This window comes from Nyctereutes procyonoides, unplaced genomic scaffold (genome assembly GCF_905146905.1).
Source record: "Nyctereutes procyonoides isolate TBG_1078 unplaced genomic scaffold, NYPRO_anot_genome, whole genome shotgun sequence".
Classification (NCBI taxonomy): domain Eukaryota; kingdom Metazoa; phylum Chordata; class Mammalia; order Carnivora; family Canidae; genus Nyctereutes; species Nyctereutes procyonoides.
The window spans coordinates 21,540,344-21,560,688 of NW_026575133.1; the positions used below are offsets into that span (position 1 = coordinate 21,540,344).

The following is a 20,345-nucleotide window of genomic DNA, read 5'->3' on the forward strand; positions in this document are numbered from 1 at the left end:
CAGTGTGTCCATCCATCTAACAATCTGGTAAGCTTATGTTGTCCAAAACATTACCACCTGGTAGAATGATCTATTCTCTGCAGCACAAGGAGATGACTGAACTTTCAAGTAATGGACAGAGAGAAGCTGAAGGCCAAGAACAAAGCCTGGGCAATGAGAGGAAGCCTTTGGGAATGAAGAAAAGGAATAGAGTAAAACAGGAGAATCAGAACAAGGTAGTATATTCTAATACATACACAGAAACTGAAAAAAAAAATCCAATTATTTCTTTCTCTCCAAAGGAAATAACTCGATACTGGCAAAAGAGATAGTAATACTTTGGTGTTTCTAAAAGAACTAGCAATTAAAAAAAAAAAATAGTAAACAGAACTAGCAATTTAAAAAAAATAGTAAATAAAAAAAAAAAACAGGAATTACCAAATACTTTAAATATCCTTTTCTTTATTAGAAGGAGGAAAAAAAAAAAGAAAACCCACCCTACTACTCAGGTATATTTCAATTTGCCAATAAAGGAAGGGTGCTAATGTTAAGTCCTAATGAAGCAACTGTTTCTAAAGCAGGCAAAAAACCTTTTCAAAGTTGCGGATTTCAGGTATTTGTTTAGGAAGTTTCTAAGTCTTAGTAAAGTTTGTGGTTTAAGTCAATTAAATTCAATTAAATACTATGGACAATATAAAATGTCTACTGAGATCATTAAGAAATCATTCCAGGTTAAAATGAAGTAACATTCACATAAACAATTAGATAACACTAATCTTATTCTTATTTCATGTAAGTCCTCATTAACTCATTGTTTACGGGTTCTGTTCTTCCCACTCCATCTTATCCTATCCTCCCCAAACGGAATACATTTTAGTCTACAAAAGGCTTGTTAACATACTAACTATATGAAACGATATCATCTGCTTTGCCTTACTTCAAATAACATGTTTCTATCCTCAAAACACTATAAAAGTTGTACAGGAAATACATTTCATTATTGTTTTTACTGCTTAAAAATCCACACATTTCTCAATTTCACAAAATGTAATGGTACAAACATCCTTCATCACTATCTCAGAAAACCAGCTACAGTGGCCTACAGCAAGACTGAAATCTACAGACCTTCAGGAGAGTTACTACACAACATTATTCTACAATTACATCACACCTGAGACCGTGACAGACTTCCTAAAATGAACAGGTTATGATAGTACATATGAAAACATCAAGGGCGGGCATCTCGGGTGGCTCAGCGGTTTAGCGCCGCCTTCAGCCCAGGATGTGATCCTGGAGACCCAGATCGAGTCCCAGCATGGAGCCTGTTTCTCCCTCTGCTTGTGTCTCTGCCTCTCTCTCTCTTTCATTCTGATGAATAAATAAATAAAATCTTTAAAAAAAAAAGAAAAGAAAACATCAAGGGCTATCATCTATTATAGTTCTAACCCCAAGTAATCTAAAATCTCCTAAATTCATAAAGAAAGTATCTGCTCAACTGAATACATACGTGTAAATCATGCTAAGTGCAGGTCTACCATAGTTTTAAAAGTCTGTTGCTTTCTTAAATGATTTAAACAAGTCAATCTCTTGGTGGCGTTAAAACCAGGAAAATTTAACTCTGAAGTAGTAGCAGTAGCACAAGGCAGTGTGTGCTGACGTGGAAACACCAGAAAGCAAGCTAATCTTGCCCTGCAGGATCCTGAGAAGTACAGGGCCTGAAGACAGGATACAATGAATGTGGGTTAGAGGCAGAGAATAGGGGGTAGGGAAGGGAGAGGTGAAGACTGGTTGCAAATCTGTAGACAAAACAGTGATAAGAGAAGGATTAATCTGTGCAGAAACTGAAAGATACAAGTCTGGGATTCCCCTTCAGATACATGAAGGCAGATGCACAAGCATATGTGTATAAAGCACAGGGCTGGTGGGTTAAGTAAGAGCCAAAAGTCAACATGAAAAACACTCAACATCTAATTCTGTTCCTCTCGTAAATTCTAGAATATCATGGACCAAGAGAAATGTACTTAACTTCCTGTTCCACTTAAGCTAACCCAACCATTCTCCCAGAATGGAAGATCCTCCCCTAGAGAAAGTAAACAGTGCCAGAGAAGAGACATTCACATAATAGTATGTGGCAGTTCCCCAACAAAACAGCAGCTCTGCATCTAACTAGCCAAAAGTGAAGGCCAATACTTATACTTGGTAAGGTCCCTTATAAACACAGAACTACCACAATTAGCCTTTTTCAATTTTACATATGACTAGAAGGTATGGATCAAGATAATCAAGAAAAAATTTAAGACTTGAAAAAAAAACCCTGTAATTACCATCCTTGGAGAGGCAGATAAAAATTAAAGACACTGCCATGAAAAAGAAGCAATCCAAATATTCTTAAAATAAAATACAGCAGCTGTTAAAAAAAACAACAGAATATCAAGAAATTCTTCTAAAACATTAAGAGAATATAGCAATAATTGATAGAAGTCAAAAACAGGGGGGATCCCTGGGTGGCTCAGCGGTTTCGCGCCTGCCTTTGGCCCAGGGCGCGATCCTGGAGTCCCGGGATCAAGTCCCGCATCCCGCGTTGGGCTTCCGGCATGGAGCCTGTTTCTCCCTCTGCCTGTGTCTCTGCCTCTCTCTCTCCCTCTCCCTCTCTCTCTCTCTCTCTCTCTCTCTCTCATAAATAAATAAAAATAAATCTTAAAAAAAAAAAAGAAGTCAAAAACAGGAAATTCAACATCTAACTACCAATAATTCTAGAAAAAATGTAAAGGGAGAAAAATATTGACATATTTTATGAGAAAACAGCCCAGATACCTTTTCAAGGGGAAAAAAGGTCACATACAAAAGAACCAAAATTAAAATGGCACCTGAATTCTCCAGTGTAATACTACAAGCTTAAAGTCAATGAAGCAACACTTGAAAAATTCTGAGGAAAAGTTATTTTCAGTTAATAATTCTATACTCAAACTGTCAAGAGTGAAGGCAGAATTTTCAGACACAGAAGATGTGAAACTTGTTTATATACACACATTTTCTCAGGAAGCTACAAGAACATATGTTCTACACACACACACACACACACACACACACACACCCCTACCTATACCCATCCCAGATCTGTATCCTTCCTTTCACCCCCAAATTTTGTAGAATCTAGTCCCCAAATATTTCCAAAATCTGAAACATGATCTCTTCCAATGCTTTATTTGTTCAAGTCATTATCTCTTATCTAGACTACAATTACAACCCCCTAACTCATCTCAAGGCCCTTATTCACTCTGCTTTCTAATCTAAATTAAGACAGTAAAACAAATTTTGCCAAGTTAACTCTCTGAATATCCTTCAGTGGCTCCTATCCTACAAAAGAAAATCCTACTTTTAATATTTCATGTCCCTCACTATCTAGACACCATTCTATTTAGATTTAATTTGCACCACTCCGTTCCAAAAATGTCAACTCTGGGTTTTAGGCACAGAATGCCTCCTTTGCAAAGGAAGTCTCTTTTAGCCAATCTCGCCTCCTCAAACTTTTTTTTTTTAAAAGATTTGTTTATTTATTTGAGAAAGAGAGAGAGAAAGAGAGTGTGTGTGTGTGTGTGTGTGAGAGAGAGAGAGAGAGAGAGAGAGAGAGAGAGACAGAGACAGAACAGGGAGGGGGCAAAGGGAGAAAAAACCCTGCAGACTCCTCACGGAGCTGGATGCAGAGCCTGATCCCACCACCCAAAGATCGTAACAGGAGCTGAAACCAAGAGCCCAACGCCCAAACCACTGTGCCACCCAGAGAACCCTCTCCTGACAAACTTTGATTTTTTTAAAGATTCTTTTTCCTCTACCATGTATTTACATAACTTTACTACAGTGTTTAATTGTAACACATAATTATCTGTCATCTCCCACACTAAACTCTATCTCATCACTAGGGGTGAAAATATTACCCTGCTATACAGAAAATCCTAAATAAGCATTTGTTGAATAAAATGCCATTCAGATGGTCAGCACGAATGCGACTACAAATTATAGATCCATAACTCTATCTATAGAGATTAGCAGTCAAATGACTACACAAGTAGAAAGAAAAATGGAAGGCCAGTTTGTCCTACTAAGACACACTATCAAACAGTAATGGTGTCTCACAGTTTACCATGTGATTACATATGGTCTACAGCTTACAGAGCTACAATTTAAAGGGCAAGTAAGCAGCATTCAATTCCTTTAGGGATTTGGGACTGAGCCTTTTATAAGCATTACAATGCCTTTCTCTTAAAGCTTCACCTATGTCACTTTGTGCAATACATGTCAAAAAAAATGGCAAGACAAGATTCCCAATGAGACCCTGAAATCATATCAATATCGTAGTGTCACTTATTGTAGCACAATTCCACTAATCTGGAAAGCAAGAAGATACCAAATTAACCACCACAGATACGATAAACAATGCATATTTTAAGACCTGACTGCATCAACGGACATACTGTAAAAGGATCAACCCATCTGGAAACTGGCAGATGTAAAGGGCAGGATTTACCAAAATCAGTTAACACTTTCACTTAATTCAAAAGCCAACTTTAATACATCTTTTAATCATTATTTTAAAAAAATAATAATTTCACTAAATTCAATTTAAAATACTGTGAAGCTTTTGTTCATCTGAGGAAGAGAAACTTTTGATGCACTGGGTTAATAATTTTCCTGAGCCCCTGGCACCAATGCAGGATCCCTCCACCCTCCTTGTCTCTATCCACTCCTTGCCTATCACCCTCATAACCCAGTCCCACATACATCTCCAACACATCATCACAGGGAACCATTCTATTTAATACATTTGCAATACGAGCAGATGTAACACATGTTACATCTGAGCAAAAGCTTTAAAAACCATTTAGTGCTTCTGTCCACATTCTTCTGTCTGCCTCTGCCAAGGACAGGACCCAAAAAAGAGCTGCTCTAGTGAATGAGGACATGTGAAAAGCCACAGCTAACTGTCAGCCACAAATAAAACATGAGCAAGAAAAAATCTGTGTTGTTCCATAAGCTCCTGAGATTGGGGCAGTGGGGGGTGTTATTATCATAAAAAGCTAACCAATGGAGAATGGAAAGCTGAACTAAATAATTACACTTCTCAAATCAGATTCCACCAAAGAGACACATTTGAGGGAAATTTGGAAGGCCAAAGTGAGGCAAAGGACGTATTATTGCTGCTGGTGATTCTGGCAAGTAAAGTTAGAGATGTGAGAGTCTGTGACATCCAAATTCCAAGTTCTGGTGTCTGGTGATCCGCTTCAGGGAGGAGAGAGGCAGCTATGATGACATAAAGATGGTAGTGGCGCAGCAGTGGTGGGAGCCTGCCCTCAGCTGAGGTAGAGGTCCCACTGACTCCTACACCTCCAACCTTTTTAACAATTTTGAAAGGACCTGATTTCCAGTATTAAGTCTCTTCTTGATTTGGATATCAAGAGTGATTTCTTGCACTGAACTATAAATCGATGAACTACTGGAGTAGTGAAGGACACATTCTCAAAAGCCAGGAAGCTGGCTTTGGTTTTCCAATCTAGTTGGATTTAAAGGCAATGATGACAGTGCCAACATCAGATAACATAATGCAACAGTACATGGCAGGCAGCAGCAAAGAGTTATTCAAATTGTCACCTGTACATACCCAGAATAAAGTTCTTCTTGAGGAAATAACATGGCAGACTATTCTGGCAGTTACGATGGAAATGAGAAAGACTGTGAAGTGGACTGACTCTGTTAACAGGTGAAAACTTTAAGAAAATGATTAGCTCAATGAACAAAGACCAAAAGAGCATTATCACAGAAAAATAAAGCCTTACACAAATCTCTTAAGTGAAAGGGTAATGACTGTGGAACAGCAGCATCTTGGGACCTGAAATGGGACAAGTTTGGTGGAATCTGATCAATCTGGGAACTCTGACCTCACAAAAGTCATTGTGCTTTCCCTAAACCCCCCTCCTCCACAACATGAGACTAATCTTTACCCAACTAACTAAGACTGTCATGACAGTACCTGAAACCTACAAGGGAATGCAGATCCTCTTCATGCCTTCCCTGCAAGCAGCCCACTGCATCCAATTAAGTCATATTCCCCAGGAGAACAAGTACCAAATTTAAACCAACAGGAGTCAGCTTACATTCCAAAAAAACTAGACTTTGGAAAACTTCAAGACGGCCAAAGACTTAAAAAATTTTTTAAAAAAGAGAGACTTCCAAAGACTTTAATACCTTATGTTGACAGCAACTTAGAGAACTGCATGTGGGATCAGATTCTAGAGTTACCAAGTAAGAAAGAAAACAACTTCAGATAAGATTTAAGTTATCAAAAGGAATACACTTACCAAAGATTATTTATTGTACTACCTCAAGCAACTAGATATGATTATAACAGTTTGCTCAGTTAACTGACTTGAAATCTGGGCTCAATGACAGCTTACATTAAAAACAGCTGGAACTCCTGCTGAATAAAAGCAAGATTAACAGAGCAAATTAGATACCTAGGAAGACAGAGCAATGGAAACTATCTGAACTGAGGCATGAGGCCAGGGACTGAAAAAGGTAATGAACAGAACCTTACTGACTTCGGGTACAGTAACAACTAGTCTAACATATGTGTAAGGGGTGAATGATTTAAAAAAAAATTTTAATTATATATAATTATAATTAATATGTAATTAATTATATATATAATTTATGTTCCAAATTTGACAAACTCTAAAACCTTACAAATCCAAGCAGCTCAATGAACAATAAAAAGAATAAACATCAAGAAAACCCTAACCCAAGGAACCTAACAATTAAGTTGCTGAAAACTTAAGCCATAAATGAAAATCCTAAGAGCAGCCAGAAAAAAAGGACAAGTTGGAGAGAGGAACAAAGATAAGACTACACAGGCATTTCTTAGAGATACAAGGCAGGCCAGAAGACAATGGAAAAACATCTTGAAAGTGTTGAAAAACAAAAACAAAGATTGTCCATCTAGAATTCTATATCCAGCAAAAATATCCTTAGTAAATGAAAGTAAAATAGTTTTGCAAAGAAAAGCTGAACAAATTCAAGGCCAAAAGAACTGTGCTATAAGAAATATTAATATAAGCTCTCAAAGTAGAAGAAAAGCGGCAGAAACTTGCGTCAAAACAAAGGAATAAAAAGAGTGACAGAGACAGTAACTATCTGACTAAACAAAAAAGAATTATTTTCCAGTTTTTTATTATTTAAGACATATTTCATATATGATGATTCCATTCATCTGAGATGTCCAGAACGGGTGTATCCATAGACAGAAAGTTGGTGGATGCCAGAGGCTTGGGGAGGGAGGAAAAGAGAAGTAACTGCTAAACAGGTACCAGATATTATTTGATGGCAATAAAAATGTTTTGGAACCAGGGACGCCTGGATGGCTCAGTGGCTGAGCATCTGCCTTTGGCTCAGGGCATGATCCCAGGGTCCTGGGATTGAGTTCCACAGCAGGCTCCCTGCAGGTAGCCTGCTTTTCCCTCTGCCTGTCTCTCTGTGTCTCTCATGAATAAATAAATATTTTTTTTTAAATTGTTTTGGAACCAGATAAAGGGATGACTGCAAAACAGTGTAAATGTACTAGATGCCACTGAATGGGTCACTTTAAAAAGCTTCATTCATTTTATGCTGCATGAATTTCACCTCAATTTTTTTAAAAGATAAATGGATGTTTTAAGCAAAGTTAATAACTCTATATTTGATGCGTGTTTTATGTAGATGATCATGGCAATGGCAATACAGAATAAAGGATGGGAGGGAGAAATGAAGTATATTGATATAATATTGTTACATTATATGTGAAGTGGTCTGATATTTGAAGGTATATTATATGTTTATTTTTCATATTATAAATACTAAAATAAGCACTAAAAAAGGCAAAGAAAAGCATGATAATAAGCCAAACTGAACACAAACATTAATCATAAAAAATAAGCAAAAAGACAGGAAAAAGAAAATATGAAAAACAAAAGAACAGAGGGAACAAAGAAATCAAAAGATGGTGGCTTTAAACACTACCATGTTAATTACATTACATATAAATGGTCTAAATGCTCCAATTAAAAGGCAGAGGCTGGGGCACCTGGGTGGTTTAGCTGATTAAGCATCTAACTCTTGATTTTAGCTCAGGTCATGATCTAAGAGTCCTGGGATTGAACACCACGTCAGGCTCCATACTCGGTGGGAAGCCCGCTTGAGATTTTCTCTCTCCCTCTGCCTCTGTCCCTCTCCTGACTTGCACTTTCTCTCAAAATACATAAGACCTTTTTTTTAAAGGCGGCAGAGGTTGTCATACTAGATTTAAAAAAGCAAAACAAAACCATATGCTGTATACAAGAAATGCACTTTAAATACACAGGTTAAAATAAAATAGGAAAAGACATTGTGTAAATGATCCTAAAAAAATAAAATAACTGGCACGGCTATAAAAAAAAAAAAAGCAGCCTCACAGTAAGGAATATTACAAAAGATAAAGACAGATATTCTATAATGATCAAACAACCACTCGATTAAGAAGACTCAACAATACTAAATATGATACACCAAAGAACAGATTAATGGAATTTAAACCCATACATATATGGTCAGTTATTTTTCAACAAAGTAACCCAGAGAGGAAAGGATAATCTTTTTAATAAATGGTGCTGAAACTGGATATCCATACCAAAAAAAGAAAAAAAAAGAACTTCAATCCTTATCTCATACGACATACCAGGTATCAACTCATAATTTAGATCACAGATCTAAACATAAAAGCTAAAATCATAAAATTTCTAAAATAAAATACAGGAAAAAAAAATCTCCCTGTGAGGTAATCAAGTATTTCTTAGGATAAAAAAAAAGTACAACCATAGAAGAAAAATTGATGTCGGACTTCATCAAAACTTAAAACTTCTGTTCTTCACAGACTGTTGTCAAGAATAAAAAGACAAGGGATGCCTGGGTGGCTCAGCAGTTGTGCATCTGCCTTTGGCTCAGGTCATGATCCTAGGGTCTTGGGATCAAGTCCCGAATCAGGTTCCCCAAAGGGAGCCTGCTTCTCCCTCTGTCTGTATCTCTGCCTCACTCTTGTCTCTCTCATGTGTAAATAAACAAAAATTTTTAAAAAAGAAAAAAAAAAAAGCCAGAGATAACATTCTCAATACATATTATCTCACAAAAATATGTATCCAAAATTAATGATGAATTATTGCAATAAAACAACCCAAGAAAAACTTAAAGAGATTCCTAAACAAAATTACATTTAAGGGCAATAAGCACATGAAAAAGCCAATGGCATGTATAAAAGAGAAATGCAAAACAAAACCACAATGAGATATTACTATTCTCCCTCTAAAAAGACTAAAATTAAAATAAACAATGCTTACAATACCAAGGATGTGAAATGTACCCAATATAAATAAGTATGTGGAGCAACTGGAACTTTTACACATTCCTTATTTTTTTTAAGATTTTTTTTTTTTATTTGACAGAGAGATAAAGAGCAAGTAAGCAGCTTCTCATAAAGTTAAATACACAGCTAATACCAAGCAATTCGACTTACAGGTATTTGTATGAAAACATAGGTCTACACCAAACCTACATGACGGTTCATAACAGCTTTATTCATAATGACCCAAATTGGAGAAATACAAATGATCACCAGCATATGAACAGATCAACAATTTGTGTTATACCCCTGCCAAAACAGAACTTAGTCCTAAAAAGAAGTAACATGCAAGAATGTTTATGAATCTCAAAAACAGGGTGAAGGAAACTAGCCAAGCATAAAATAATATAGATTGTAAGATACCATTTATAAGAAAACTCAGTAACAGAAAGCAGAAGGGTAGGTGCAGGAGTACTGAAAGTAAAGAGCATAAAAAGGATTTTAGTGATGAAAATGATCTATTGATTGTTTTAGTGGTTACCGTTGGAGAGATAGTCTTCCTTGGGCTTCTTGCACTCCTGTATGTCTTCCTGAGTGTGCTAAGATTGCAAAGCCCAGACCAACTGCTCTTGAACTTGAGTCATTCTATAGCTGGTAACCTTGAAAGATGAGGTAATGTCTTCCCCTGAACAAAGAGCAAGATCGCTTACTGCTTTCTATAAAAGCAGTGGATTCCCCAAGTTCAATATTCTTCAGCTGCAACACAAACCCAATGAGGGAGCATCCACCTTGGCCATATTGTATTGCCTCTGGGAGATTTGGGGGCAGAGGAACCTATGCAAATATGCAGATTTTCACACTATTTGCTGGCCATGAATAACATATTTCTTTCTCTGGTTCAGAAGTCTCCTGGCAAAAAAAAAAAAAAAAAAAAAAGTCTCCTGGCTTATTCCAGCATTCAGTAGTAACAGTAACAGGCTAGCTTTTAGCTTGCTTATATCCTAGATAAAATTTTATGCCTCAAATGAGTACAATTTATTGGATGTAAATGGACAAAGGAGAAAAGGTGTATAAGAAAGGAGGAAATGGACAAAGGAAAAAGAGGAGGAAGTGAAGGAGAATGAGGAAGAGGAAAGAAGAGGTTGGAACACCAGATATTCCTCAGTGCGTAGAATGAATCAATCCAGACTTACAAAGACAATAATGTGTATTTTTATCATATTCAGCACACACGTACACACACACACACACACACACACACTTAAATGTCCTCCAAGAAGACCCTTCATCAAGGAATTAATAAATATACTGGTGAAGGATGTAGTGAAAACTGCTGTGGTGGCTGTCCTTTGTAGTTCTAGGTTATAATAAGATGGGCAATAGTGCCATTAAAAGGGCTCCCTGATTTCTGCCATTAAAAGGGCTCCCTGATTTCAACAGGATAGTGGGATTCCCAGAGTGACAAAGAATAAGTAGAAGCACTTAATCCTGAGATTTATAAAGTAGGCATGGTTATAATAGGCAAGAGGACCAAAACTGTAATCAGAATGGTTTGGATCTCTGGAGGTAGCTAACCATGGTGATCTAAAGAAAAACACATGGGCAATATTCTTGATGGGAAGGTACCACCTGATGAGAAGAAAAAAAAGAAAAGAAAACCAAAAAACTCGGGATGCCCAGGTAGCTCTGTGGTTGAGCATCTGCCTTTGGCTGTGGGCATAGTCCCAGGGTCCTGGGATGGAGTCCCACATCAGGCTCCCCGCAGGTAGCCTGCTTCTCCCTCTGCCTATGTCTCTGCCTCTCTGTGTCTCATGAATAAATAAATAAAATCTTAAAAAAAAAAAAAAAAACCTAGATATATCAAACTGAGGCCTGACTTAAGTGGCTACTATGTAAGAATTATAGCATGCCACCTAATATACAGGCTGAGTTTGTTCAAAGACACAGAGCCCTTGGAGAAAAGGAGACAATGGGTTCCACTAAGGAAGGACCCTACAAAATTTGCATAAAGGAGCATACTTGAAGTCTTCCTCCTAGGGGAATGGAGGTTCCAATAGAATATGGAAGTTTTCATCAAGGAGACAGTGTATGTGGGAAATAAAATCACTTGGGCTTTTTAGGGGTTACTCAACACTGGCTCTAAGCCCAAACTAACTCTTAGGGACCAGATCGTCACTGTGGTAAACCAGTCAGATCAGAAGCTGTGATGTCATATCGAGAAAGACTGTTTTGGCTTCAATCCATCTTACAGTAGGCCCAGTGAATCCATGGACCCACCCTATAATTTCCCCAGTCCTTGAACACACAGTTAAAGGCTCCCTAAACTATGGAGTAAGGGTTATCATCAGTGTCAGAAGGGCCAAGTAAAATCCCCTAGCTGCACCCCTTCCTAACAAAATATTAAACCCAAAGCAAAAGTACATCTCTGAAACTGGAGAGGACAATATCAACTTCAAAGACTTAAAAAGATGGTGGGATGGGGATTGTCTGAACCTTGTTTCACTAACCTACTGAGCCAGTGCAGAGGACATGGATCTTAGAGAACGACTGTGGATTATAGTAAACCAAATGAAGAGGTGACTCCAATCGTAGTAGTTCCAGATATGGTCTCTACTAGGACAAATAAACACAATCCCTGGCACCTAGTTTGCATCCGACAAGCTAAAAAAATGCTTTCTTTTTACCTATTCCAAAAACAGACCACCAGAAGCTGTTTTCATCTTACAATCCAGAAATTCACTTTGACTGTCATAGCTCAGGGCTTCATCAACACTCCAGCTTTCATTATTTGGTCCACAGAGACTGTGGGCATCTCAACACCTCACAGGGCCACTACATTGTAAGTTCAGCCAGCAAATCCTGTATCCCCACCCACACTTGGTGTCATCCAGCTCTCTACTCTTTGCCAACCTAACAGGTAGGAAGGCACTATTACTCGTTTAATTTGCAGGTCTCTGATTACTTAATGATTCCAAACATCCTTCTATGCATGTTAACATTTGCTATTCTGTAACCTACTTATTAATATCCTTTGCCTATTTTCATACTACAGAAGTTGCTGCCCTCTTTTTACTGATGTGTACTTCCCTGTCTGGTCTACATATTAACTCCTTATCGAGTTTGGGCACTGCAAATACCTTCTCTCATTTTATCGAGTTTGGGCACTGCAGATACCTTCTCTCATTCTTTCTTGTCTTTCACTGAGTGAAAAATCTTTAATTTGTATATAATCAGTCATTATTTTTTTACCTTTATAAATTTTTGAAGTTTTAAGAGTCCTCCTAAGAAGTCCTCCAAAGAGCCTCTTCAACAATGTCTCCCATTAATTTTATAATTTCTCTCACTTTTAAAATTTATCCATAACCAATCCTGTCTGTAGTGTAAGATTTTTTCCTTCCATACAGTGAGCCACTCTTCCTAACATGACTCATTTCTCCAATGATTTATGCTACCCTTATCTTAAGTTCCTGAACACATATGGGTAAGGCCCTGCTAATTTGTTTTCCAAGTCTATTTTTTCTGTTCATACGCTTGCACTACAGTTTTTATTACCAAAGCCTTCAAACAGTATCTTAATTTCTGATAAGGCAAGCCCCATCAAAACAAATCTTTAGGATTGCTTTAGCTCTTCACAAACTTTATTCCATCTGCCATACGGATTTCAGATTTAGGTTACAAACCAGTTTAGACACACCAACTGAAATTTTGATGGCAGTGTTAATCGAACTTTACAGATTAAAATGAAGAAAACTGACCCTCATAATAATAAACAAACATATCCCAAAACATGGGAAGTTTTTCCTTATTTAGATCCTCTTCTAGTTCCTTATTAAAGTTGTTAAAATTTTCTTCTTAAAGTTCTTACGTACTCTTGTGTTAATTCCTAGACACTTTATAATTCTGATGCTTTTACTGTATACAATATTTACTTCTGACTACCTTTACTAGTTGGTTATTGCTAGTGCAGTGAATGCTACAAATTTTTGTAGTTTGCCTTTCAATCCAGTAACCCTGCTAAACTCTTACTAGTTCTAATAGTTTCTCTGAATTTTAATGGTCCTTCTAGTTAAGTATTAAAATTCACAAATAGGGGATCCCTGGGTGGCTCAGCGGTTTGGCGCCTGCCATTGGCGGAGGGCATGATCCTGGAGTCCTGGGATCAAGTCCCACGTCAGGCTCCCGGCATGAAGCCTGCTTCTCCCTCCTCCTGTGTCTCTGCCGCTCTCCCTCTCTCCCTCCCTCCCTCTCTTTCTCTGTGTCTACCATAAATAAATAAATAAATAAATAAATAAATAAATAAATGAATAAATAAATAAATAAATAAATAAATAAATCTTTGAAAAAATAAAATAAAATTCACAAATAATGAGTTTTTATGCTTCCCTTCCTATCCTTCTATTTATTTTTCCCCTTTGTAGTAGTAGCTAGGCGTTTTCTTACCATGTTAAACAATAATAGTGAGAGAGGACATCCTTGTTACTGATCTCAAAATGAATATTATCTATATAATTTCTCCATTAAGTATTATTATTTGCTATAGATTTTTGGTAATGACCTTGATCTATTTATCTCATATTCCAAGCTTGCTAAGAGTTTTTATCATATACAGTTGTTGGATCTTATCTAATGTTTTTATGATATACATGATTTTTCTCAAGTTTATTAATGAGATACAATAACAGTAAAGAGATACTCATATCTACATTCTTAAAAAACTCCATGGATCATGATTCCTTTAACATACTGCTAAATATGACATATGGTTTTCCTATCTATGCTAATAACTGAAGCAGATCTATAATTTTCTCATGTTGTCCTTACCTAGTTTTAAAATCAAGATTTCGCTAACCTTGTAAACTGAGCTAGGCATCTTTTTATTTCCCTATTTCCTAGAAGGACTTGTAAAAAGGAATTGTTACTTAACATTCAATGCAACTCGCTGACCTCTGTCCAGTTTTTGAAAGGGGAGGTCTTTACCACTTCAGTTTGCTAAATATTTATTAGTTCAAGCTATCCACTCCTTCTGATACCAACTTTCAGTTTGTATTTTTCTAAGAATTTACACTTTTCATCTAGGCTCTCACATTTATCAACCTATAGGAGTTCATTAAGTTTTTTTGAAAAATTCTCATGCTCGTAGTTATTCCCCATTTTTTATATTTGCGTCTTCTTTTCTTGATCCATCTTATCAGAAGTCTATCTAGCTTATTAATCTTCAAAGAACAATCCTTTGGTTTAGCAAATCTTTCTTTTGTTGCTAATTTCATTGGTTTCTGCTCTCAAGTTGATGGTGTTTCCTGAACTCTTTAACTGAACCCTTTAAGCACTAAAACAAGCTTCCGTCAGCATTTAGATTAAGTCACCAGGCCACTTAAGGCCTGGTTTCACTTATATAGACTTCAATACACAAACTATGTATTATTCTCACATATGCATAATACAAAAAAAAAAAAAATCCTATCCGAATCTTACCAACCATACGTCCACACAAATGTCTTTGACCAAAGCTTTATCCTGAAGGCAAATAAATTAGGTTATGTGCTGTTCCCACCAAAAAAACTAAAAGTGTAAAGCTGTAATTGTATATCTGAATCAAGGCAGATATTTTCTCTGCACAGCTAATTGGACAATTACTGGTACCGCTTGATAAAATTAGTAACTAGAAATGAAATCTCCAGTTGCTTTACCAGATGCCATTCAAAACCTGCAGTTATTAATAGGAGAGTAAAAATCTGGCTGCCATGGTCACTTCTCACCACTACCAGCACCTCCAGAAAACCCACTCAAAGCAGCAACAACAACAACAAAAAAAAAAAAAAAAAAAAAAAAAAAGGCACTTTTTTTCCCCCTAGCTATAGAAGCCTACCTCTTAGGGGCAGTTTCGGATTACAAATACAAAACAAGATTTTGGTCTTCAATCTTCCTGCTGGCAACTGAACAGCTAAGGCAGCTCACTAACATAAAGTTCAACCCTCAACATGATCTTGGACTTGGGACACACGCTAAAAATGGCTTTTTCTTAGGAGTGCAGGCTTTCAAGACTGATTTCATACGTTATTGGCTTCAAAACGGATGTCGCTCCCAACCACACTGGTGTGTCCCCCCCACCCCCAAGAAGCACCTCCTACATTTTTTCCCCTATCAGGACACAGAAGGGGCACACCGAGGAAGGAAAAAGAACGAGGTGTAGACATTGCTCAGGTCTCCGATCCCCGAGTTGTTTAACGCAGACTGGCTAAAAGCACAAGAAATACAATTGCCAGATTTCTCTCCGGCTACCAAAAAAAACAAAACAAAACAAAACAAAACAAAACAAAAAAAAAAGGACTCTTGCTAACGAAGCTCAGAGGGCCTGGTTTTCCCCCTTAACGTTCAGGGCGAAACTTTTGAGGGGGAACGGAGAAGAAAAGAGCTCCTTAATGTTCGCGAGCGGGAGAACTTGGGGCTGCGCGCGCACCGGGCCGCCTCTCTAGGCCAGGTAACACAAGGAGCCAGGGCCGCTCCGGCGCTGGCCGCGACACCCAGGGCGGCGGGGGGGGGGGGGGGGGGGGGAGGGGAGGGGGAGGAGAGACCCAGGCCTGAAACAAAGGAAGCCGCAGGGCTGGCCGACAAGGGTGGATCCGGCGTCCGGGCGGGGAGGAGAAAAGCCAAGGCTGCTGGGGAGAGGCTGGACTCACAGAACTTGGAGGTGGAGGTGTTGATGTTGATGGTGGAGCTGGGGGTGGGGGCGGGGGCCGCCTTGGCCACGGCGGCGGCCGAGTCGCAGCTCTTCAACATCATGATCACCCCGTTGGCCTCGGGCGGGGGCGGCGGCCCCATCGAGAGCCCCTCCTTGGGGCCTTTCCTGTCCACCGAGGCCGCGGGCACCGCCAGCAGCGGCCCCCCCGGCGGCTCTCGCGCGGGGGCCGAGATGGACGAGGGGGGCGGCGGGGGCGGCGGGGGCTGCCGGAAGCCGTCCACCGCGGCCTCCCAGTTGTTGTGGTTCTGGTCGTCCATCATCGCCACGTAGCTGCCCCACTCCTCCTCTTCCATGCTTTCCTCCATCCTGCAGGCCGGCCCCCAGCGCCCGCCGCCTCACAGGCACCTGCCGCCCGTCGCAACCCCGGGCCAGGGGGCACCGCGGCCTCCGCGAGCTCACATCGCCGGCGGCCGGCGCGGGCGCGGGCGCGGGCGCGGGCGCGGCGGGGCAGGCAGCGGCGCGCCGGGGCTCCCCGCGTCCGCCGGGCCGACTCCAGAGAGACACGGCTGACGGCGGTGGGCGCTCCCGGGCTCTAGCCTGGGAGAGGCAGCCGTAAAGCGCAGCGCCCCTCACGACATTTTACAGCAACGTCCAACCGGCAGTTGGAAAGGGCAGCTGGGGGCGCGGCCAGGAGGGCACGTGGTGCGAGGACCGAGCCAGGAGAAAGCAGAAAAGGGGCAGGAGCTTGTGAGTCACCCCCACGCCAAAGGGCAGAGGTTTGGCCCGCCTCGGCTGGCCCCGCGCTGAGAGGGGAGGGGCCCCGGGTCTGGAGGCGCCGACGTCGATCCCCCACCCCCGCCCGCCCCGCTCCCGGGCCGGACCCACGTGACAAGAGTTTGCGCACGCGCGTCCTCTGTCCGGTTGCCAGGACGACCGGAGTCTGGTCGGCTGCTGAAGATGCGCCCCAAACCCTCTGGCGTTCGCGGCGGCGCAGGCCCCCGTCTCGGTGGGGTTTTTCTTAACGCCCGCCGGGTTTACCGGGTCTTCGCACACAACGTGTGCGAAGGGTCTCGCCGGCCGGGCCTTTGGTTGGCGACGGGGCTCCCGAGAGGCCTGGGTCCGCACATGACAAATGCGGGAGGGATGCTCTGGGTGGCCCTTGATGCTCTGCTCGTGGGCTTCAGCCCACACTACCGAAACTCTCAAAACCAAGAATAAAAACCGAAACATAGCAAGGTGACTAAAAAAAAAAAAAAAAGAAAAAAGGCGTTTGAGCTATTTGTGGATTTTTTTTTTTTAAGTTCCTTAACTTCTCCATACACTGAGGCCAGGAATTTTCAATTTTTAAATGCCAAGCTTCACACAGTGTTCAACAAATGTGACTACAAATTTGAGATTACGTATGAGAGTCCTGAGGGGCAAAAAAGGAGAGGTTATGTAACTATAATTTCTTGAATTTCTCTGCATTCCCGAACTATAGCAATAGCAGTATATTATATGAGGTTAAACGTTATAATCGTTTATTGTGGAGCTCGTCCTGGCTACTGGCTGATAAAGTTGTCAGAAAAGCCTGTTGTTACATTTTTCTCTAGCAGGTGATGAATCTGTATTTCCACAGATGTGTAATGAGTGTGAAGAACCACTTCAGCCACTGAGAAATCGTGGTCTCAGATGTATTTCAATGTCCACATTTATTTCGGCTTCTCTGCATATGTTTTCCCACTATATATATTCTGTGCTATACTTAGTGGAACTGTTTACCAATCACTTAACGATGATTTAATTTTAGACAGTGCTTCCCACATACTAATGGCACACATTTTTTTGAAGCAGTGCCTGTTTTTAATTCCCTGGGCCTGGAACTATACTAATTTTCTGGCCCTGGAAAATTTGGAGAATATTTTTTTTAAGTGAAAGATAATTGAGTAAAATGCTAAGGGTGGGAAAAAATGTAACCCTAGAATTCTGTGCACAGCAAAAAAGAGGATGGAAAAAGGCAAACATAATCTTTTGCAGACAAACAGCAACTGATCATTTATCATCAAGAGACTTTCTATTTAGGGGAGTGGCTTAGTGTGACTGGAGATAGAGGTCTCTACGTAATAAAATGTTCAATACACAAGGAAAATACAAATCACAAATATATCTCTAATAAGACGGTCACAAAGTATATGAAGCAAAAGTTGACAGAAGCACAAGAAGAAAAAATCTACCATCACGGTAGGTTATTTTCACATCTCTCTGGATTGCAGTGGTTTGGTTTGAATAGTACCCCAAAAGATATGTCCGTGTCCTTATCTCTGGAGCCCGTGAATTTTACCATATTTTAGAAACAGGGTCTTTGAGGATGAAATTAAAGCTCTTGAGATGAGATCTTCCTGGATTAGCAAAGTAGGCCATAAAACCAATGACAAGTGTCCTCCTAAGAGAGAAAGGCAGTGGGAGATGTGAGAAGACAAAACAGACATGAGATAATGTGACCCTGGAAGCAGAGATTGGAATGATAGAGCTACATTCCCACTCAAATGTCAACAGCCACCCCAATCTGGAGGAGGCAAAGAATGGATTCTCCCTCTAGAGTTTCCAGAGAATTCCATCCTGCCAATGCCTTGATTCCAGACTTCTAGCTTCCAGAACTGTGAGAGAGTACATTTCTTTTGTTTACCATACCACTTGTGGTAATTTGCTACAGTACCGCAGGAAACTAATAGGTAGATCAAGGGGACAAAAAATCTTTAAGGAACTAGAAGAGCCGAATAACAATTACCAAGCTTGATTTAATGAGTACAAACAGAACATTGCACTCAAAAACCGTAGAACAGAAATACACAAGAATATGTGAAAAGTTGACAAAAATTGAACATACTGGGTCATAAAGCAGGTCTCTCTACAACATCTAAGGATTGGTATCATAGCAACCACATTCTCTGACCAGTATGTATTTAAAGTAGAAATCAATAACCAACAGGCAGCTAGTAAACCTTCATATTTCTACTCTTTCTCCCAATCAACTCATGGGTCAGAAAAATCATAACGGAAATTGGAAAACATTTAGAATTTAAGGGATTGGTACTATCTGGGGAAAGTAGCTTCCATCCTAGCAAGGCCCTACTCCAAAGGTTTTTACCCAGCACACTGTTGAACACTGAACCCTTTGTATGTATACTGCCAAAATGACCAGTATAAGACATTCATTTTAGTTGTAATTAAATGCACCATTGGGGGAAAATCTAATGATGATTGGAGCTAAGCAATCACTAACAGGGTGCAATTTGCCATAAATAAGAAGAAATACCACCTACCAAAGGGAAACCAAATGAATATATTGATAACTGGTTGTTTTTATGGACATTATGAGACATTATTAAATTATACATAAAAGCATATTGTATTTTAATAGTTATTAACTTAAAATCTTAGATAATTTGTTCTAGGATATGAAGATAGGGAATAACATTACTAGCAGCCACTGACCCAACAATGGACAGTTATAACACAGGTTAATAATTACTACAAGCTCCCATAGTTGCAGGTATTAATCTATTTGTTTGGCTTTTAGGTTGGTTGATTTTTTTTTAAGATTTTATTTATTTATTCAAGAGAGACACAGAGAGAAAGAGAGGCAGAGACACAGGCAGAGGGAGAAAGAAGCAGGCTCCATGCAGGAAGCCTGATGTGAGACTCGACCCCGGGTCTCAGGATCACACCCTGGGCTGAAGGCAGGCACTAAACCGCTGAGCCACCCAGGGATTCCTGGTTGGTTGATTTCTATTTCCCACTAGGTTATCAGTTTCATTAAACCAGGATATGTATATATCCTGATGTGATATATATAAGTATATATATGGGACCTCATGGAAAAAAGCCAATATATGTATTCATATATATAAATAAAACTATGTTAATTATATATATACATATATATGTATGTACATTTATAAATATATACATAAAGGGACCCCATGGGGAAAAAAGCCATCTTTTTCTTCGCTCCTTTTCCTGCTTCTATTCTTGCTAGGGCCTGTACCCCTGCCTTATACAAGCCTTAATGTAGGTCCTTCTTATAAAGGTCAAGGAGTTAATGATTTCTTTGGAATCTTCACCACAATACATAACATCTAAGGGGTAACAGGGCAGGCTTATAAACTTCTCCAAGACCACTGACTACAAACACCTTTAATGCCAAGACCCCTGGTTCCAGGGCATAAGTGCTTTATGGAGGACACAGGAGTGCTCATCGTTGCTCTACCAGTTCCTGTCCTGGATGCCTAGGAGCACATGTACACCACA

The 20,345-nt window shown here is 39.7% G+C and overlaps 1 protein-coding gene across 2 annotated transcripts in view; it reads right to left on the minus strand.

Moving 5' to 3' along the window:
* The window catches only part of CACUL1 (CDK2 associated cullin domain 1), a 73,619-nt gene extending 56,961 nt beyond the window's left edge, over positions 1-16,658 (minus strand). The window contains exon 1 of one of the 2 annotated variants that reach the window (XM_055346187.1): positions 16,054-16,658. In XM_055346187.1, the coding sequence (XP_055202162.1) occupies positions 16,054-16,420 (367 nt within the window). In that variant the 5' untranslated portion in view covers positions 16,421-16,658. The remainder of the gene's footprint in view (positions 1-16,053) is intronic. The other variant, XM_055346186.1, reaches the window with a different exon arrangement.
* Positions 16,659-20,345: the final 3,687 nt, after the last annotated feature.